Source organism: Microchirus variegatus (assembly GCF_963457635.1).
Source record: "Microchirus variegatus genome assembly, chromosome: 13".
NCBI classification, from domain to species: domain Eukaryota; kingdom Metazoa; phylum Chordata; class Actinopteri; order Pleuronectiformes; family Soleidae; genus Microchirus; species Microchirus variegatus.
In genome coordinates, this window is record NC_139814.1 from 3325284 (window position 1) to 3347158 (window position 21875).

Below are 21875 nucleotides of genomic sequence, written 5' to 3' on the forward strand. Positions count from 1 at the left end.
GAGGGATGACAGAAATGTCCTCAAGAATTGTTAGTTTTGAATCTCCAGCCTTATTTTGTGTATGTGTTTATCTGACAGTATATTGTGCTGTATACATGTTCTTCGACTTTTTGTTTTTACTCTGATGTATTGAAGTTAGTTTATATGTGTGAAAAAAAATGGTTACAATTTCCTTGGCAGTATGAGTGCAATGTGTGATGTCAAAGGGTACTCTTACCATCTAATACTAAAAAAAAAATCAGTATTCTACACAATTGTATTCTGTTAGCTGGACAAAAGAACTAGTAGAGTAACCATTGTCAATGAAGAACTGGGCTAAGACTGAGAGGTGGACATGAGGGATATTTCAATGGTCCTCTGCCACAGCGACAAAACATCTAAACATTTTGACTTGCAGTGCTTACACAATGCCAAAGGGACAATGGATTTTGGGAGCACTGACTATTTATATGAGAAAGAAATGTAGTTTTGAGAGATATGAGCTTTTGCATGTGAACCATGGTGTTGTGCTGAACCATCCAGGTTATTTTGTCAAAAGCACCAAGAGCGTTGAGAACGTCCGGTCTGGTTCGAGAAATGAGCCAAACCAATTGAGAAGGATCTCTTGCATTTTGGTGACACTGACTATTTATATGGGAAAGGAATTTAATTTTGAAGCATGAGTGAACTGTTTTGGGAGAGATATGAGCTTTTGCAAGTGAACTATGGTGTTGTGCTGAACTGTAAGACTGTTGTGCCAAACGATCTTAGAGTTTTGAGAATGTAATTTCTGTTTCAAAAAATCAGCCAAACCAATGGAGAAAAACTGTAATACATATAAAATTGATAAGGGCTGGTAAAAATCGGTAAAAATCTATTTTATCAATCAGTATTGATATATAGTAGGATACAAATCAAATCAATATTTCTGGAAGGCTGGATGATATGGCTAAAAATATCAAGATATTTGTAGGCTTTATACTGTATGGGGATATAAAACTGCACACAGGTTGTTTCTCTGGACTCTTGAAAAGTTTTTTTGAGATGTTTTTTGCTTCTCAAATGAAAGTGAAAATACATTATACACACTTAGATAAAATGTCTACTGTTCATTGCAGATAATGCCTGGTTTGTTTCTTTAGCTTTTTAATGTTCAATGAAAGATATTTCCATGTATTAGAAACTATGACATTGACTATACATATGGTCAAATTCTGCTGTAACACAAATAATTAGGCTTACAATAAAAACATATACATGAACATATTTTTTCAACACATATTTTTAATCAATGTATTGATAATACATAGTGTAATTCACAAATGTATCCAATGTAATAAATATGATGATTATCAAAGCAACAGTGTTTAAAAGCAGAAACAGTCATCACAGATACCTTATCATGATATGATGATATCCAAAATATAAGACTATATCTTCTCATGTCACAGCATAGATATGATAGATGATGTAAATGATACTACTACTACTAATAATAATAATAATAACAACAACAATAATAATACAAATAATAATTTGGCATTAGGGGTTATATGAGGAACATTTCCATCATAGCTTTTCTCATCACGTTAATCATGTACTCATGGACATAGACATTAACAGTCCAGTAGATGGCACACAAATCTATGTCATGCTGCTGTCCACATGAACATATGCCATCATTACTACACTCATGACATGTAGTTCAACAAATGACCAGTAGAGTCCACAGTCCCCAAACTTTTTAACTATGACTTTCACATTATATTACAGTTTGCAAATGATTAAGTACATGTAGCACACAGTTAGCACAGTTAGCCTTCATTTAGCACAGCTTCCAAGTGAATAGATCATGTTAATCTAAACTGATTGTCAAAGTCTCAGTCTAATGGTTGTTCTCTGCAAAACATGTCAGCATCATTTCATTGTGTAAGTCATCACTTGCACAATAGTCTGTTCAATTGTCAAAATTAGTCAAGAATATAATACCATGAATACCATATATGAATCTCTTGGAACATTTGAAAAAATATATCATTATTGACACATGCTTTGATCTGATCTATCATCTAAGATGACAGATTGCTGGCAAAGTTCTATTTTTCAATTCAATTACACAGAAGCTCCTCATTTTCTTGGACCACCTTCATTCTGATTTGATCCCTAAAATGAGAGGTCTGTTCGGGCCTCACCTACCAAAGTATGCACTTGTGTGGGACAATGTGAATTTCCTGCTCATCAGATCCTGGTTCACTACTCATCCAAGGATGGTCATGATGTTCCTAACACCTTACTCTCCCTTCCTCAACCCTATTGAGGAGTTTTTCTCCGCTTGCTGGGAGAGAGTGTATGAGCATCAGGCTCAAAATCAGAGGTCCCTGCTCCATGTGTTGATATTACAGGAGATCAGTGCAGGGGATGGTTGTGACATGCACAGCGTTTCTGTCCTCATTGCATCACAAGGGAGATTATACTCTGTGATGTGGACGAGAATCTGTGGCCAGACAGACAGCAGCATGTGGACGGTCAGGAGGGTGAGGACAGAAATGTCCTCAATAAATGTTAGTTTTGAATCTCCAGATTTATTTTGTTTATGTGTTTATATGACAGTATATTGTATATATACTATATATATTTTTACGCTGATGTATGGAAGTTAGTTTATATCTGTAAATAAAAATGGTTACAATTTATTTGGCAGTATGAGTGCAATGTGTGATGTCAAACCTTGGATGGTACTCTTACCATAAAATCCTAAACAATCAGTATTCCACACAATTGTACTCTGTTAGCAAGACAAAAAAAACTAGTACAGTAACCATTGAAGGACTGGGCTAAGACTGAGAGGTGGACATGAGGGATATTTCAATGGTCCTCTGCCATAGTGACAAAACATCTAAACATTTTGACTTGCAGTGCTTACACAATGCCAAATTTAGTTTTAACACATGAGTGAAATGTTTTGGGAGAAATATGAGCTTTTGCAGGTGAACCAAGATGTTGTGCTGAACTGTAAGACTGTTGTGCCAAACGATCTTAGAGTTTTGAGAATGTAATTTCTGTTTCAAGAAATGAGCCAAACCAATGGAGAAAAACTGTAATATCAGATTTTATGAATTTATGAATGTTTTTTTTTGTTTATTTCGAATACATTCTCGTACCTGCAGACAGGCAACAAGTAAGTTAACGAAGGCAATAAATAATAATAACAATAACAATGGTAATAACAATAATAATAATAATAATAATTATTATTATAATAATAATGATAATAATATTATTCTAATAACAGTAATGAAAACACTGATAATACATACATTGGACCTAAACAGTATATACATTGTTATGGTTATTATTAGTGTTATTATATTTATTATCATTATAATTATAGTTATTATTGTCATTATTTTTATAATAATAATAATAATAATAACAATAATAATAATAATAATAACAACATATTGTGAAGGCTAATAAAGCAAAACTAAATCATATATAAATGAAAAAAGGAAAAGAGAAAAACAACGAAATCAACATTTTAACAATAAAATCAGTCGTGTTTGTCATTATGACTGTGACTGATGATATTTGACATTATTACACTAAATCATAAAGAGAACCCCGTTCCCTTTTCTATTTTTTTACACTTGTGAGTCGGTGACGTATCAGCCAAAGAAGTGCGCATGCGCCGCAGCATTAAACTAACCACCGAGTTTGAGTGTGCTGCACCTTTTGACTGTACAATGTAAAGAAACAACTCTCTGAACACCATTTAACTTGTCTCTGAGGATTTGGTGAAATATTCAGGCGACGTCTGTGTTTTTATTTTTGTTTGCCGCTTCAGGAACTAACTTTTATGACTTGATTAGGGTCAAAAGGTAGTCGGTGAAGCTAGTTCCGCCTTGCTCTTCTCCCTGTGATGGACAGCAGCGACAAGTGTCAAACGTAAGCAGGGGTCAGCGAGATACGGAGAAAACACGGCGCCTGTCTGTCGGGGACATTTCCACACGACTTGAGCGTCTCTCGAAAAGGTGAGTGTCCTCCCTGAACCATTTCACACACGTCTTTCGGAGCGGGATCACGGTCGTAGGCTGTGACGTGAGCTAGCAAAGCTAATGCTACAGTACAGGGACAGTAGCCACCTGTTGCTGACTCCACTTCGGCTAACAGCGGACACGGATTATCGTCATTCCTGCACTGTTTGTGGTGCGTGTCTATCCTTAGCTCACAACACTACTGTGTGGTTGGTGGAGTTAAAATGCGTTAAGGCGCAGCTAAACGGCGTAAAAGACGCTATTCAGACTTTGTCACTGCATGCCCAACTCTCCACTGTTGACCTCAGTTACCAGCTGGCTCTACCGGTCTGTTGTTCTCTTACTGAAGTCAATGTTGGTACATTTAGCACGATACAGAATGACTAAAAGAAACGTTTTACTCATGGATTGCCTCTGCTGTTTTGGCAGTTTGTTCTTTTTTTTTAAGGACTCTTTACCTGTTAAAATGTGCGAGTTTTTTTTCAAGGGAGTCTGGCTTCAAGTGTTCATAACTTAAAGCAACTTCCCTTCCTGAAGCATTCCAATGCATTCCATTCTCAGGCCCGTCTGCTTGTTCCAACAAGCAGCCACATACGCCCCATAGGGACAACGCAGCTTGATAGAGGAGAGAGGACAAAAGGGACTGCAGCTTATTGTATGTGATCTAGATAAGCACCATTGCAATCGTGTCTGTCATGTTGTTGTGCCTGGTATAGAGATATTGGATGTAGGCCGTTGCATCTCTCAAGGATTACACCTCACTCATCAAGCTAAACAGATGCATGTACACGTCATCTTGATCTGAATATATTAAAGCTGCCATAGACCGGAAGTTCCAATTAACGCTGTGTTGTTGGTGTGTATCTGCACCATAACCTCGTTTACGAAGCCCTGAAGGTTCGAAACAAACAGTTCAGCCACTGCTGAGAACGCTGTGTTGAATTGTAATCTTGGGCTCACCGAGATCTCTGAAAAAACCTGTTCTGGTTACGTAAACACCGGTTCTCCTGAACAGCAGATCCTCCTGCTCCACGCACTAGTCCGGGCACATCCAGTTGCGTACATTGAACCACAGAAGAGGAATAACGTTCGTTGTGGAGGTGTTTCACGAGCGACAGTGTCTTCTGACTCTGGGTCTGACTCCGGGTCAAAGGCATAAAGGGACTGCAGCGGGGAGTCGTGACTTATCCATTTTTAAACATTGTTAAAACAATGTTTTGATAATGAAAAGAAATCCAGCTTTTGCCTATAGTCTTTGGTTCAGTCTGGCTGTAAGAGGTGTCAGAAAAGACAGATAGTCTAAATCGATTCAAAAACTTCCAAAAAGTGATTAATTAATGTTTTGCTTTGGTTTTGATTGGCATAGGTCATTTCATATCAGGGAAGAAAACACTGGCTTCCAATGATTTTAAGTGACCCGTACTTTTTCAGGTTATACCCAGGACACGTGCAAGTTCAACTTAAATAAATGTAAAACATTTTCTTGGATTTGCTTGTTTATGGTGCCTTTTTCCAAGGCTTGTACATAATCTAGCGATATATTGGGATATAACGCTAAACACTGGTTGTTTCTCTAGGCCAGGGGTCACCAACATGGTGCCCGCGGGCACCTGGTAGCCCGCAGGCAGCCAATACGGTGCCCGCGGGCTCACTTCACTTCACCTCACTTGCATGTATCCGTATGATCGCTCAGTAAAATATCTTTGATATTGTTTATAAAAACTGGTAATCATTATGAGTAAGCACTGGAATTAATGTGTATGCAGTTGAATGCATAATATTAATCATTTAAATGGTAAACAAACAAAAAAATATTATATGGTAGCCCTCCATATTATTTTTTATCCTTAAGGTAGCTCTCTGTCTCAAAAAGGTTGGTGACCCCTGCTCTAGGCTGTTGTTTGTGCCTCTCTTTACACTGCTGGCTGATAGTCTGAATTACTGTGTGCATGTATTGTCTGAATCAACATACAGATAAATATTTTTTTGCTGCCACTGTCGAGTCAAAAAGTGGTAGAAACAAGCTATAAAACCTTGTTGAAATAGAAATATGTGAGATGTTTGAGCATCTGAATATTGATGGTTCATGTGTAGCGTTAACAGCTTCTCACTGACAGTGGCTTTTTTAGTTTTTTAGAGGCCTTTCACTCCAGCCAGGGTTTTTTATTGAGCAAATGCTAACCCTGCAGGATGAAACTGGAAACAATGGCTGATTGTGCTCCTCTCAGCTTTTCAGGGCTCTGACCTTTTATCCACTGAACTGGGAGTTCTTAATGAGCTAACTGGGAGCTCAGCAGATTTAAAACGTTCACTTGTCAAATGAATCTCAGCTGTTAAGAATGTCGGGGGAATTATGAAGTAGCTCTAAGTGTATCGTTCATGGTGCAAGCAGTCTACGGAGTTGTTATCACTTTACTAATGCAGCATAATCTCTTATCATAAAACAGCACGCCACATCCATTAGAACTGAATAAAATGTACACTAGCAAGAGTTTTGATTGATAACGGTATTACAAAGTGTTTTGAAATGAATTTCACATTTGCTTTAATGAAGAATAAAGTTCAAGTGTGTTGCTGTTGCAGTCTGAGATGATAGCTTGAATTTTATTTTGATGAGCAGTACGTTTATCCAATTAGCATGATGACAGTGGTGGATTACAATCTTTCCTGTTTCCTTGTTTTGATAAATGAGAGTGAGTTATACCCTGTTTACCATGACATAATGATATGTTTTTATTTGCCAGGCATAAAGTATGCACTCTTTAAATATCCTGATTCCTTTTAAATGTGAAAATAATTGTGGTTTAATTGTGGTTACAGAACCCTGGGGTTTTGTGCAACCAAATAAATTGTATTGCTTACAGTAGAATTAAGATGCATACTTTTGAAAAGGTAATGTATTTATTGTAGGGCTGCAACTAACAATTTTTGTGATGTTCTCAAATGTATTATTTTGTCCACAACCAGAATGATTAAGTTTGAATAATTTCTTTGTTACATAGAGTGAAGAAACCAGAAAATATTCACATTTAAGAAGCTGAAAAATCAGAAAAACAGTTAATCAATTATCAAAATGGTTGATGATTAATTAAGTAATTGATTAATTGTTGCAGTTCTAGACCAGTGTTTTTCAAACCACAAAATGATGTTCTTAGAACAGTTCAGTTTTAATGATTTCTTTGTTAATAATGAAGCAAAGAATCAAGGAAATAATCATATTGTATTAGAAAACAAAGTAAGACAGTAAGCTCAGTAAGACAGTGACGGGCGTTGGGTGTGAACCTGTGTTTTTTCTTGCTTATATGGTGTCCTAAAGGCTTTGTTGTTAAAATATGGACACTGGTTCAACTGCTGTGGTTGTTGCACCTTAACCAGCCTCTGTTAGCATCAGCTAATTGTTGCACCTGAGTTCACCTGGGCACGGTGCAGTGGGAGGATATTTGAGAACAGAATTTGGTTGCAGTCGTGCTGAACTTAATCTTGTCAATAATTCAAGTGTGTATCAACATCTCATTCTTTCATGGGCCGAGTAGGAACAATGAATGAGAAAAAAATAACCTGAATTCAAGACATAACAGATGTTTTGCTTATTTGAGAGCAATGTCATGATTCAGCTTTTTAGATGCTCAAACTCATATTCCCTGATATCGACCAGAAAAGCCTGCCTAACTCACATCCACACAGTTAGGCAACCAGTCACTATATAGATATCATTGGATTAATCTGTCGATTATTTTCTCAATTACTTGGTTGGTTGGTTGATAAAGTGTCCAAAATATTGGAAAATGTTGAGCAGTGTTTCCAAAACCTCAAAAATTATGTTGCATAAAAAAAATTACAAAAAATTAAAATTTTAATTTTTCTAAAGTTTTAGTTCGATAGTCACTCTGTAATAGATTTAAAGTAGGGATGCACCAATTGCTCGGCCAGTGACCGGCCCCAATCGGCGACCGGGCCGTCAGTCATAAATATTCCAATTTTAATAAGCCGGTCAAATGCACCCGCATCGCGCAGCATCAGCAACACACGTGCACACGGCTACACGCACGTGTAGTAGAGTGTAGGGCTGGGCGGTATACCGGTTCACACCGAATACCGTTTTCTTGCGTTATGATATGAATTTTTAATATACGGCCATACCGGTGTATTTGATTACACAACATCCGTGCAGCCGCGCCACTGCTGTCTGCTTTGCGAGTGAGCGCGCTCTGCATGTAAACATTTTATTAATGTTTATATATTTGTTTCAATCACTGAACGAAGCCTGTCATATTTGGGACAAGAGTCGGGACCTTAAATTGCTTGCACAAAACTTTTGATCAGCACTCAGCATTTGTTTGATTGTCATTTTAACCAGTATGCGCAGAGAGCGCTAGGCATTGTTGGCACGGGGCGGGAAAGAGAGTGAGCGAGTGAGTGCGAGAGAGTGAGGTCTGCGCTCTTGGTCATTAGTTCATTTACTTATTTTTGTGTTGGTAATATGTTGTGAAATATGTTCAAACTTAAATAAACTACATCTACAGGTAGTTATGTCTCGTTGTATTAGTTCGTCCTGTTATTGACGTCATGCTGTCATCACCTGACAGTCTGGCTGATTGAAAGCCCCCAGATGCAGCGGATGCAAATACTATGAGAATATATTTGAATATCTGTGTTTTTTAAGAGGGAATATTCAAATATCATTTTTGAGCAATTTTGACAGCCCTAGTAAGTATGTCTTAGAATATCAAGAATGCATGAAGTTAAGGTCGGCACCCTCCACATCAGCAGGTAACACTGGGAATTGTTATAAAAGATGTTGATTTGCACAGTCAAAGTTCTGTATTTTGACTGCAATTGTCTTTGCATTCTGATTCCTCACTTCATTAGAATCATGAGTAGCTCTTCTTTGTAAACAGTATAATTTTCTGGGGCCATGTGAACCTGTACTAGTGTGGAGTTATTCTACAGTATTCATGTCAGTAAAATAGACCACCCTAAGTTCATCTACTGCAGTAATTCTGTTCTCAACCAGTAGAAAATACTGTGAACACCTGAGTATGCATGAAAAAAAAATACCATCATATACCATGAAACCGTTCGTCCGTTTGTATTTATATGTTATAATGTTCTATTAAAGAAAGGATGCAAAAATATAAATCTTTCTGTATGCTGTTAAAGTTTAAAAAATTGAAATCGGAATCGGCTAAAATCGGTATCGGCAGGTCAACCTTCTTGAAAAATCGTAATCGGCCCCAATAATGGCAATCGGTGCATCCCTAATTTAAAGTGTGATGTAGTACCACACAACACCATCTGAACATTAAACATTTAATTATCTAAATTCTCTAGTAAAAGTGAAAATTAACAGATATACATTCATCATTTATTTATCAAATTTGAATAAAAGAAAGAACAATAAAAAACCAAAGAATGAATTGGCAGCCATTGCAATATTATGTCGCAACCCTCTGGTGGAGGATAAAGCGGTAGATAATGGATGGATGCAATATTTTGTTTTACTAATTTAAGCATTTCAAATAAATAAATGAATAAATAAATAAATTATGATTTCTATTTGAAAACGAGCTGGTTCCACCTTTTATGTTCCAACTGGTTATGTTAAATAATGCAGCCATAGTATGGAGTTTTTGTATTTTATGACATTATCCAACATCAATTTACAGCAGTTTTATTTAAAATAGCCCCAAATCACAATTTACATTATCTCAAGTAGGCCTGTAAATGTTCCTCTACAATCCCATTCAAATGACATTCCTTATTATTTTTAATATTCAAATTATATTCAAATTTTAATACATTTTAACTTAAAGGTGAAGTAAGTAGTTTATAGTGACATCTAGAGGAGAGGCTGAAATTGAAACAAACTGCTCCTCTGCTCACCCCCTCCCTTCCCTGAGCGCTACGGTATCCTCAGCTGGTCAAATGTCGTCCTCGTCGTCTTTCACCGTGTCAGCAGATGAGGTTCGTGAGGTGAGGGAGAGGGCGAGCTACCGCGGCCGTAGCAGACGAAGCGGAGAGAGAGGAGGCGGGACTTCTGCTACAAGTAAAGAGACGCTTGATTTGTTCTCTCGCGTTTGTCCTTACAGGCTCCAGTGGAAACATGGCGTCTCGCTGCTAACAGTGGCTATGCAACCGCGGCCCGTGACCATGTTATTTTACATGACTTTTTGAAACACTACGAAAATGAAACAAAAACTATTATACAGCGACTGGACAATGCAGGAGCACATAATATGTATAAAAAAAAGTGGATTTTGGGTCATATAAACCCAAAAATACTACGCAGTGTCCCTTTAATATATGGTTGTTATATTATGTTATACTCACGACTCATGTTCTACTCTCCCATGTTTGTCCCCGATAGATGTGGCAATGTTTTCTGCAGTGTGGCTTGTCTGAGCCTCATTTTTAGAATTCTATTCTATGTCTATGAAATGTGTAGTGACTGTCACATATGCCTCCGTGCCTTTGGCAACTCTGTCGCTGATGGTCACGCGGCTAAGAACCGTGAACCTTGGCTCAAGCTCTTGGATGAAGTCCGGGCAGCTGTAAACCCTGTGATGTGGAGGGAGGCAACAAATATGTAATTCTTGCCTGCTCGTACTTAATCTCCACTAGCTTGTCAGGGTGCAGTGTTGGCAGGTGTCCCCTAATGTTGCTCGTTGTCGAGTGATATTTAATTTTGACGTTGCATATGCTGCAGCTTACGAGCTTCTTAGTTTGTTGATAGAAAGCCAAAAACCTTTTAGATGGTCAGGAGTGGTAACCACCGTGGGTGTATTACTGCTCTCTGCCATTTCTGACTGAACGTGAGATTGTTGTTATTCTGAAAGTTTTTCTGAAAGGGTCGTACTTGACCAAAGCATTTAATTATCACATGTGGATAGGCAGAGGAAAGTTACCTATCCAAGTTGCTTGAGTCACCACGTTTTAACACATGTATTAAAACGGACCTAGACTGGAAGTTCCAATTAACGCTGTTTTTAGTGTGTATCTGCGTCATTACCTTGTTTACGAAGCCCTGAAGGTTCTAAACAAACAGTTCAGCCACAGCTGAGAACGCTGTGTTTTATTGTAATCTCGGGCTCAGTGAGATCTCTGAAAAAACCCGGTCCGGTTACGTAAACAGCAGTTCTCCTGAACAGCAGATCCTCCTGCTCCGGGCACTAGTCCGGGCACATCCAGTTGCGTACATTGTACAGCAGAAGAAGAATAACGTCTGTTCTGGAGGTGTTTCACGAGCTACAGTGTCTTCTGACTCTGGGTCTGACTCCGGGTCAAAGTCATAAAAGGAACTGCGGCGGGGAGTCGTGAAGAAGCTATTTTTAAACATTGTTAAAACAATGTATTGATAATGAGTTGCAGTGCATCCACCGTTCCAGAGGTGTCCAATGTGCTGAATATGTCACTTCCGGGTATCGGCTAATCACAAGACAGTTGGGAAAGCTCTACACTGGCTGGCCAATCACAACACACTCTGTCTTCTGGGTGTGAGAGTTCAGTCTGAAATATCGCGGCTGAGGAACAGCATTATAAAAGAGGATTTCTATCGGCTCGTTTACAGCAACTAGGAGGTTTTTGACCATAAAAACAAGTTAATGTATGTAAGTAGACCTCCATAACTAACATATATGTGCAACAGGACCACTCTATGGGAACTTTAATCGTCAATGTTGTGGATTATGTTGACTAATCGTTGCAGCCCTACAATTTATACATTATACATTAGACAAAATAACTTAAAAATAATCGTGAACAACACTTATGGTCTGTCTGTTTATGTTTGCACTGCAAATCTCTCCTCACTGAAGCTCTCGTCAGCCACGCTGTTTCAGACTGAGAATTCACCCCCAGAAGACGTACTGTGTTGTGATTGGCCAGCAAACGACGGCTTTCCCAACTGTCTTGTGATTGGCCAATACCTGGAAGTGACGAAATTAGCACACCAGCTCTCAGAAGCGCAGCTCCCCCTCTGGAAAGGTGGATGCACTGCTGCTCATTATCAAAACATTGTTTTAAAGCTCCCATAGAACAGAAGCACCAATAAACGCTGTTTTTTGGTGTATATCTGCGACATTACCTCGTTTATGAAGCCCTGAAGGTTCGAAACAACAGTTCAGCCACTGCTGAGAACGCTGTGTTGTATTGTAATCTCGGGCTCAGCGAGATCTCTGGAAAAAACAGTTCTGGTTACGTCAACAGCATTTCTCCTGAGCAGCAGATCCTCCTGCTGAACTGGATAGAGCTCTGCCCCCTCTGCCCTGAAGACAATTTTTGTATGGTGGCCAGTGTGGTTACTGCAACAAAAAATCCCATGGGGCCCAAAAAGCAATTTTCCCATTGACCGCAGTAGTAAAAGAGACGCGTGTAAAAGTGTCCACAGGACACCTTGAGACATGGACACAGGCTTTTATAGATCTTTATATTCTATATTTTTAATTCATGGAGTTTCATATTTGAAAAGCATTCCTAAAGGTCATAAAAAGCCCAGACAAATCTTATTTCCCAGAGTGGAGTCACAGCTGTGTACGAGCACAGCCAAGCATGGTCATGTGGCGTCTCGGGAACGGCGCTGCTGTCAGTGAAAACTTTATGAGAAATGTGAATAAATGAAAATGAGGGGGTTTCATTTACATTTTTAAAATATTATGACAAAGCAGGTTTTAGTTATTTATTCGTCGCTCATTAACATTTATTGGTGGAAATTATTCTACACTGTACTACTTCATTTTAGGCTCAAAAACATGGCTGTAATGTCCATTATTGACCATCAGAACAGCGGTAATAAATATGAGGGGCAAAAAAAAGCGGACTCTCCGCTGGAACGCGTGTCGCCACTCGCCAGACGACTCAGGTTTTTGAACCTGCGCTCGTTAGGTGTTCACCAGAGTGAATTAAAGTGATCCTGACTGGGTGAGATGCCTTCATTTGTGTAGCGCTTGTGTCATGTAGCTCACCCACCCCCGTCCTAAACTTAAGCGCAACCTCGTTCGCACTTCACGCACACACACACACACGCTTGGATGCGCACAGCCACTCGAGGGAACGAGCCGGTGACGCGCGCACCATCATGCGCTGAGACAGCAGGCTCCCTGCAGGATCACCTTTTCCTGCACAGCTTCCTCAACCTCCGTGGTTGTGAACTTTACGTGTTTGTGACACTTCGACTTTTTTTACTCGTAATTTTTTTGTCGAGGTGCGCACGTGTCGATTGTCGATCGATTTGTCGACAAAAAAAGTCCCATCCCTACTGATGTGGGTGTGATGCACTGAGACTAACACGTTATTATTCCTAATAATAATTATACAATTATACAAGGGAAATCAGGCAAAAACAACATTATTCATGCCACACATATAAACTAAACTACTACGTTACATCTGGATTTTCATGAAATCCGCTAGCGCACGTCATTTGCATACTCCCATCATGCCTTTTTGGCATATGCACTGGTTGAGCAGCTTCATAGGAATGAACGGAAGCAAAGGGGCGGTGCTCTATCCAGTTCTTATAATACATTCATGGGTCAAAGGCGTAAAAGGGACCGTGGCGGGGAGTCGTGACGAAGCTAATTGGTACTTCCGTTCTGAAATTTGTCATTGCAAGTTTTTATTGTTGACGCATTGAAAAATCAATCGGATGACAGTGAGCAGAGTGAACACTGTAATCTATTAATATGATGAGGGAAGTAAGAATTTGACAGAATGCAGCAGTGATGTCCAGTGTCAACCAGGCTATAGTGGAAATATACATAATTAATAGTGATTATGAGTCTGAACCATACATCTCTGATTATCCCATTTACTTTTTACTTGTTTTTAGAATAATCTGATTATAATATTATAATAGGTTTATGAGTTTGTTCAGGCTCTTTTGTTGTCTGTCTGATTTATAATGTACTCATCATAGTTTACTTTACAGTTTGCTCAACATTCTCAGTCGGGTTCTCGTCTGTCTTTCTCTGAATCATGCGGTCTGTACAAGTGGCTCATTTGAAGTGGTGTGCGAAGAAAATTGATGTAATACTACCTGCAGGCAGCTGCTGAACATGTGCTGTGTTTACAGAGTATGCAGAGACCTGTCCAACCAGTTGGACTGAAGCAAAGTTGACCAGGCAGTAGGCATTGTCGATAGCATTGGTTGATAAACTGTTTCAAGGTCTACTGTGGTTATTAAAATGTCAAGGTAGCAAAACCACTATCATTTTCTGCCCACCGAATACATTTTGAGCTGGTTTAAATGACTCAAAGTGCAGGTGTCACTCAAATTGTGCGTGGCATTGGTAACACAACTTCTCTTCCTCAAGGTCGTTGCAAACAGTCAGTCAGCTGTGTTTTTGATGGCATGATGGTGGAAGGAGGTGTAATTAAGAGCTGTAGTCACAGTATTACATTAGAAAGGGTTGTGTTTCGTGGAATACCAGGGCTACAATTCAATTCTAAAATGATTATCAATGTATTGTCATGCTTCATAAACTGTGTATTTTATGATTAGGGCTGTGCTTCTTCACTGAAATCATTCGATTGTGATGTGTCAAAAATGTGATATTACTCCACGATGTGCTGCATCCTAAATTTTCTATATCCATGTACACAGCTACACTTTAATTTAATTTGCTTTACAAAATAAATAAGAAACGGATACTTTTTAATCTGCTGACACTGCGTTTTCTGAATGTGGCAGATATCGCAAACATGACTGAACATGACTGAGTCTGAACATAGCAGACAACAGGAATATGTACAGGGTTTATCCCAGAAAACCTGCTAAGCCCGCTGGTAGGGCCTCTCGGGCAGCTCACTGGCAGCATTCGAGAAGGAGCAGGCAGAAGCATAGTGCTGTTCTGTAAGAATGCAACTTAATCCACATTTGCTGGTTTGAGAGAGCTTCCTTTTGCTGTGACCACATTTCCTGCAGTGGACAGAACTCATCCTGCAGGGACTCTTGTACCTGAGATATAAAAGTATGGCTTTGCGAGACGAGACAGGAGAGGAAATGTGACCTCGCCAGTTCTAAGTTGATGCAGTATCATCTTCAGCTACATTGTGATGCATCATTTAAATGGAACAATATCATTCAGAGGATATCAGGAAAAGACAGTGTGCTCAGTGTGCTCTGCTTTATTCATCCACAGAGGACAAATTGAAAACAAAATTATTGGTCACCCTGTTGTTGTGAACAGCTGGGGTCCTGCACCCGATTTTTCCAGAAAATCATTAATGGCAGACAATATTACTCTAGTTCTTCTGGGTTCTTTTGCAAGTACTCTTATTAATATCCAGACTATTCCATGACATAAGCACGAGGCGGATGCAAATAGAACCAGACAGCATAAATATTTTTGTTAATTTCCTAAGAAACTTGTCTCCCCCCAGGATAGCTTAGCTGCTTCTTTCAGTTTTAGGCGATTACCAAATTTATTGCTGATTTGACAGTTTGACTATACAGACTTTATGTGGTGGCCTTATCTAAACCTGACGATGCAAATGTTTGTATTATTTGTGATGGCTGACTCAAAGTTCACATCTATTATGTCTTTCCATTAACTTTGGAATTTTGTCACTGAATATTTTTCGTATGAATTTGCTCAAGTTGATCATGTAGTTAATGTTGTATTTTTATAATGGCTATAATAAATGATATATTCTGTACTTCAAAATGTATTCATTACATTTTCAAATATTACAGAAGTTTAAACAAGGAAAACGAAAAGAAAATACAACAAAGAACAAGCAAGGTGCCAAGGAAAGGGTCTACTGCAAGGCAATCATACTACTTGCTAGAACTGTATAACGTGTCTAAAAGAGAGTGTAGCATCATGGCAAAATAACAGCCGACATGTCACAAAGACAATTAGGTCAACAACAAAACATCCCAGATCTTCTTTAAGCTAGAATACAGTATTAACCTTTTATCATAAATCGACATTTTTCCAGGGAGAGGGAATTTCACAATGCAGCTACTCGCCAGGCTTGTAAACTAAAGATGTAAAGATTTCCAGGAACTGACTCTATTATCTTTTACTTGTAGCATAATTTTATACATTTTAAAAAGGTTCCTGAATTGCAACATGCTAGTGTGATGACAGCTTAAAATGGAACAGTGTTTTATTTTTTTAATTCAACCTTTATTTATACAGTTAATCTCATTGAAACCCAGGATTTTACTCACAAGAGACCTATTAGCATGGAGTATATATATATTTTTTCAGCATGTTGAGTGTAAATTCTATCCAGAGATAAGCACATTGTAGTAGCCTTTGATAAAAGTGTCAAGTTCTTTCTATCTTTTCTTCTACAGTCTACATTGTGCTGTGTGATTAGTCCCATGGGTTTGGTTCTAACCAGTTTGTTTTCCAGGGACCTTTGACATTCCAAAGTGCAGCCTGATACTGTGGTTTGGACATTCCCATGCCAGCTTCGTGACATAGCCACACCTACTGACTTCGGCCAATCACAGCCTCGGCCATGTTTTAAATAGTTAGTTTGAAGATCAGTGGGATGTTTTTATGATCCTGATGTTGACTTATTGCTCACTTCTGTTGCTGCTTTCTTTTAATGCTTAAGGACAGTAAAACATTTTGGTTTTAATGTAATGAATTTGTAGAAAGTAAGATTTTGTTTTAATCAGGGTTGCTTTGTTGCTGGGATGTCCTGATCATCTTTTTTGGCCTTGATCTGATGTTTTATGTTTTTTTGTTGACTATCTACGAATACCAATCCGATACGCCTAGATAACAGGGCTGCACAGTAAGTGAAATAAATACTTTTCCTGACTGAAATTGAAAGAAAGAACAAACTACACTGCCATCTGTGCAGCAGCAGATACTGTTGTTGAGAAGGAGGGAGAGCGTTGGCGTGGTGTCGCCAGATCTCTGTTGTAGGTATGGGAATGACGCAACATTTTGAGAGTCGATTGTCGAGGCCCACGTGTTGGTTTTTGTCGAATTGTCACATATTTAAAAAAATGTTTACATTCAAAAGCATGGCTGTAATGTCCAATATTGACCATCAAAGCAGCAATAATAAAAATGAGGGACAAAATAAATAAATAAATGCAAATCCAGTGGCAGAGAAAACTCTGGCATGGATGTGTCGCCAGACGGCTCGGGTTTTTGAACCTGCACTCGTTAGGTGTCCACCAGGACACCTAACGAGGATCTTTACTGCTGTCTTCATTTGTGTCACAATTGCGTTGTGCCCCCCACCCCGCCCTAAACATTTAAGCGCAAGCTCGTTCGCACTGCACTCACACAACCACGTGCACTGCACACACACACATGCTTGGATACACACGCACAGCCACTGGAGAGAACAGCTGTTGTCACCATGTAGGCTAACGTTACAGGTGACTGACCACACACTCATCCTGCAAACCAGCCTTTGAGCACCACGGACAACGGCCGAAGCTCCATAGTTACCTTACCGACCAGCTTCCACCTATTTCATTCACAATAACAGGCCGGTATCTCGTCCTCCTCAACGCGCGCTTCATCATCTGAGAGTGCACGGAGCCTGGACTCAGGCTCACCTTTTCGTGCACAGCTTCCTTAAACCCGTTGGTCGTGAACTTTAGGTGTTTGTTACTTTTCTTCTTTTTTTTTTTCGAGGTGCGCACGTGTCGATTTCCGGTCGCTTTGTTGAAAAAAAGTCCTATCCCTACACTGTTGAATATTGAATATGGATCAAAATGATGTCATGATCTTGACCTTTGAAAGCAAAGGTGGAATCGAGGATTTAACCATGCCCCCCAGTGTGACTTCCTGCAGTCTTGCCAAAGTGGAAAAAACAGTGTTGTGGTTGTAGCCATCATTGCTGCCTCCTCCCACTAAAAATCGCATTATTTAAGGAGTCTGGTGTATTTAGCAACAGTGCTGCTGAAAGCCTGCGATCACAGGTGGCGAGCCGAATGCAAACGTTTTTTGGCACACGCTCGGGTCAGGAGGTTGTGTAATTCTCATCATTATATCCGCGAAAAATGCGGATATTATGGAATCGGTCTCGCGCATCCGCAGATTTTAGCCGTTAACGCGATAACTGGAAAGGCGTTTGAGATTAAATTTTCTTATTTTTTTTATGGGTCACATACCCCCTGTAGATGATCCCTATTGATTTTGAGCTGTCTACCATTATTATTAATTAATTAATTAGTTAATTAATTAATTAATTAATTAATTAATGATATAAAAACCATATTTTGGCCTGTATCTTCCAAAGTATTGCAGGTATTGGCTTAAAATTTTGCATGGGCATCACATACCACCTGAGAATTATCCCTATCTTTGTAGCTTTATTATTAATTAGCAAATTAATTAATTTATTATGCTAAAAACACATTTTCAGCTTTATCTTCCAGACTGATGGAGATATTGCCTTCAAATGTTGTACAATGATTCATGTAACAACTATCTACAAGTACAATCATTATTACTTTGGCTATGATTGGTAATAGTTACATAATAAGTTAACTGGTTAACTTATTAGTGAACACAGAAAAAATAGTTAAGGCATTTTTCTTTATTGAGCTCATTTGGACACATTGAGGATATCATGGGTTTAGTTAGCACTTATTCATAATATTTATTACATTATAATATACATTTATTAATTATCATATAAAAAATAGTTAAGCCTCCATTTCTTTATTAATGCATTGAATGGAAAGTTTGAACATATTGTAGCTTTTTCATGAAATGTAATAAACATAGTTAATGCTTTTTCATGACATTTGGACACTTTGAAGATATGGCAGGTGTGGTTAGCATTTTAATATTCATAATATTTAACAAGGTATAATAGGTTAACTAGTTTTATTAAAAACTAGAGAGAAATTTATGAGTTCAGGTATTCTGTGTTCAATATGGAGTTTATATGGATACTTTGAACATGTATAAAGTGTAGTCAGCATTATATCATAATATTTAACAGTTCTTTTGTTGAATTTATCAATAATTAATTAAAACAGTTAGTGGCAGGTGCGAGTGCGTATACTTTGGGTATATTGGAAAGTTGAGGATTGGACAAGTTATATATATATATGTCGGGGGCCGACAGCAATATACCCCTTGCTGTCGGCCCCCGACAGCGTAGGCTAGTAACCACCTGGCATCACCATCCATTTTGTATCTTAACGCACATTTTCTCCTATGTTCTGTGCCGCACAAATACATTTTTTGTATTGGATTTGGTCCATGCTCTTTAACACAATAAACGATAGACTGTGTGGTCAGTCACCTGTAATGTTAGCCTACATGGTGACAACAGCAGTTCTCTCCAGTGGCTGCGTGTGTGTGTGTGTGTGTGCAGTGCGAATGAGCTTGCGCTAATGTTTAGGACGGGGGTGGGGGACACAACAATAAGCCGTCTACACGATTGAAGACGGCATCTCACCCAGTCAAGATCCTGCACAACAAGGACACAGCTCACTACAAAGCGCAGGTTCTAAAACCTGAGCCGTCTAGCGACACACCTGTGCCAGTGGAGAGAAAACTCTCCGCTCTGCTATATTTTTCTTATTTCGCCCCTCATTTCTAATATCGCTGCTTTGATGGTCAAGTACAGCCATGTTTTTGAGCCTAAAACGACATAGTACACTGTAGAATAGTTTCCACCCCCGCATTGCTGCTGTTGTTGTTGTTGCTGCTACTGCTGCTGCTGCTGCAAAAAAAAAAATCGACACCTGTACCTCGACAATCAACTCTCAAAATGTTTAAAATTCCCATCCCTAATTTTCAGTGTGCATTTCATTCTTCACCCTGTTGCTCCTTGAACTACTGTAGTTAATTTGTATTTTCCAATTTGCTCTCTCTTTAAAGTAAATTGTAAATTTGACATTTTGCTTCGTCTTTTCATCAGGCAGGATTCAGAAAGGACTTTTAGTTACTCGGGTAATGTGAGCTAACAAATGCTCAATTTTTGTCTCGGCTAACACAATCAGCTTTAATCTGCCCTCAATTAGCTGCAGCGAGCATCCAATCTGTTGAGGTGCCCTGAGGCCCATTCATTGATTCATTCAGCAATCAACAGAAAACTTAATTCTTTTTGAAGTAACTGCAATTTATTCTTCTTATTCTTCTTCTAATTCTTATTCTATTATTATTTCCCCAAGTGACCAGGATTGAATGATAATCAGTAAAACAGTTGTTTTTCTCATCTTATATAATAAATAATTATGAATTGTGATGTTTTGTTTATATGTTTCAGGAGCTGCTGACTGCTGAGTTTTGGACACTGTGATGGAAAATCAAGGTAAAAACAGATATAAACAATAAAAATATTTTGTCTAAAAATATTTTAACCCCAAGCACACCATTTATACTGTATGGCTCTGAGTGTATAGTAGGGCTGGGTAATATGGGAAAAATCTTATCACGATATACTATTTTACAACATTTGATATCGATATAGAGCATAGAAATATTTCTGTAAGGTTGGGTGATGTGTCCTCTAAATGATATCTGGATATGTGTTGGGTATATCTCATGTGTGGATATAAAGCTGTACACAGGTAGTTTCTCTGGACTCATGAAAAGAGTTGAGATGTTGTGATGAGTGACAATACACTGTAATTACATTACATCTACTATTTGATGATCTGTATTACATGATCTTAATATACACTTATTGCCTTTCATTTCAGATAATACCTGCTTCATTTCTTTGGCTTTTTATTGTTAGATGGAGGATATTTAGATATATATTTTAACAATGAGATTGCCTATAAATGTGGTCAAATTCTGCTATTACACAACTAATTAAGCTTAAAATTCAAGTGTTATTAAGTGACTTAAAATATAATTTAGTTGATTCTAGGTAGGGCTGAAACTAGGTGTGTGAACATCACGGTTTGTACGTACATCAGTTTTGACATCACAGTTCAGTGCATTTTATACAAAAAAACATGAAATTGTTTTTTATTTATTGAGAAGTTTAAATGACTAAACATAATACACGGTATACATAACAGTGGCCAATTGCCCATCATTTCCTGAACTAAGGATGTGTTTTTTAAAAAACAAACAACAGGAAATAATTATAAAAAAAAACAATTCTCAATATTGCTGCACCTACTGCAAACAAAACTGTGAAATTTGGTGAAAGGTGAATGTGATGGCTCTCACATAAATAAAAATATAAGTTATAGTGCAGCATGTAGAAAATAATGTAAACATTTTCAACTTCAGTTAGTCTAACATTCCCAGCTTGTACTCTGATTACTTTTATTTCTTTCTTTTTGTTAAATATGAAGGGGAAGTCATAACAGAGATGTTTCCAAATTCTTCATGAGACTGCTTGAATGTCAGCTTTATCTGCATTTGCACATATTTGTACCGGTGATATAAACATGTGGATGATGGCATTTCAAATAATATATCAGGGTTCGTGAAGGCATGTTGTCTTAGACCTCTTGACTTGCCTTTCTCCACTGCTGCACTACTGTAGTTCACTGGGAAACCATAATTTTCCCAAAGAGAAGACCTGGAGGAGGCTCGTCTGTGCTAACGCTACCTCGTATTCCACTGAATACTCCAGTTGCCTGGCCGTGCTGCACACTGGAACAGTGTAACGGAGCAGTAATGCGACGCGACATGCATGAGATCCCTTTCTGTCAGTTTCGAAACTGCTCGGTTTCTGCTCACCATATTTTGAAAGTATAAACATTTGTTCGGTATTCGTTGCAGAGAATTGCTCGGGCTGAAAACGTACCGAGGCCACGGCTGACTACCATTTGAACATCGCTGTGTTTTGGTTGGAGTTGATGTGGACGCATTGGAGGGAAGGCTGTGCGCATTGCAAAATGAAGTGGGACAAAACAAACCGCGATGAGGGAAGAAAAGAGGAGCCAGCGCAAATGTAGCA

General features: G+C 38.5%; 1 protein-coding gene across 1 annotated transcript in view; it reads left to right on the forward strand.

Moving 5' to 3' along the window:
* The first annotated feature begins 3883 nt into the window (after positions 1 to 3883).
* phactr4a (phosphatase and actin regulator 4a) overlaps positions 3884 to 21875 on the forward strand; it is a 49471-nt gene continuing 31479 nt past the window's right edge. Inside the window, exons 1-2 of the mRNA XM_083900022.1 lie at positions 3884 to 4010; positions 20220 to 20264. Of these exons, the coding sequence (XP_083756148.1) occupies positions 20252 to 20264 (13 nt within the window). The 5' untranslated portion in view covers positions 3884 to 4010; positions 20220 to 20251. The remainder of the gene's footprint in view (positions 4011 to 20219; positions 20265 to 21875) is intronic.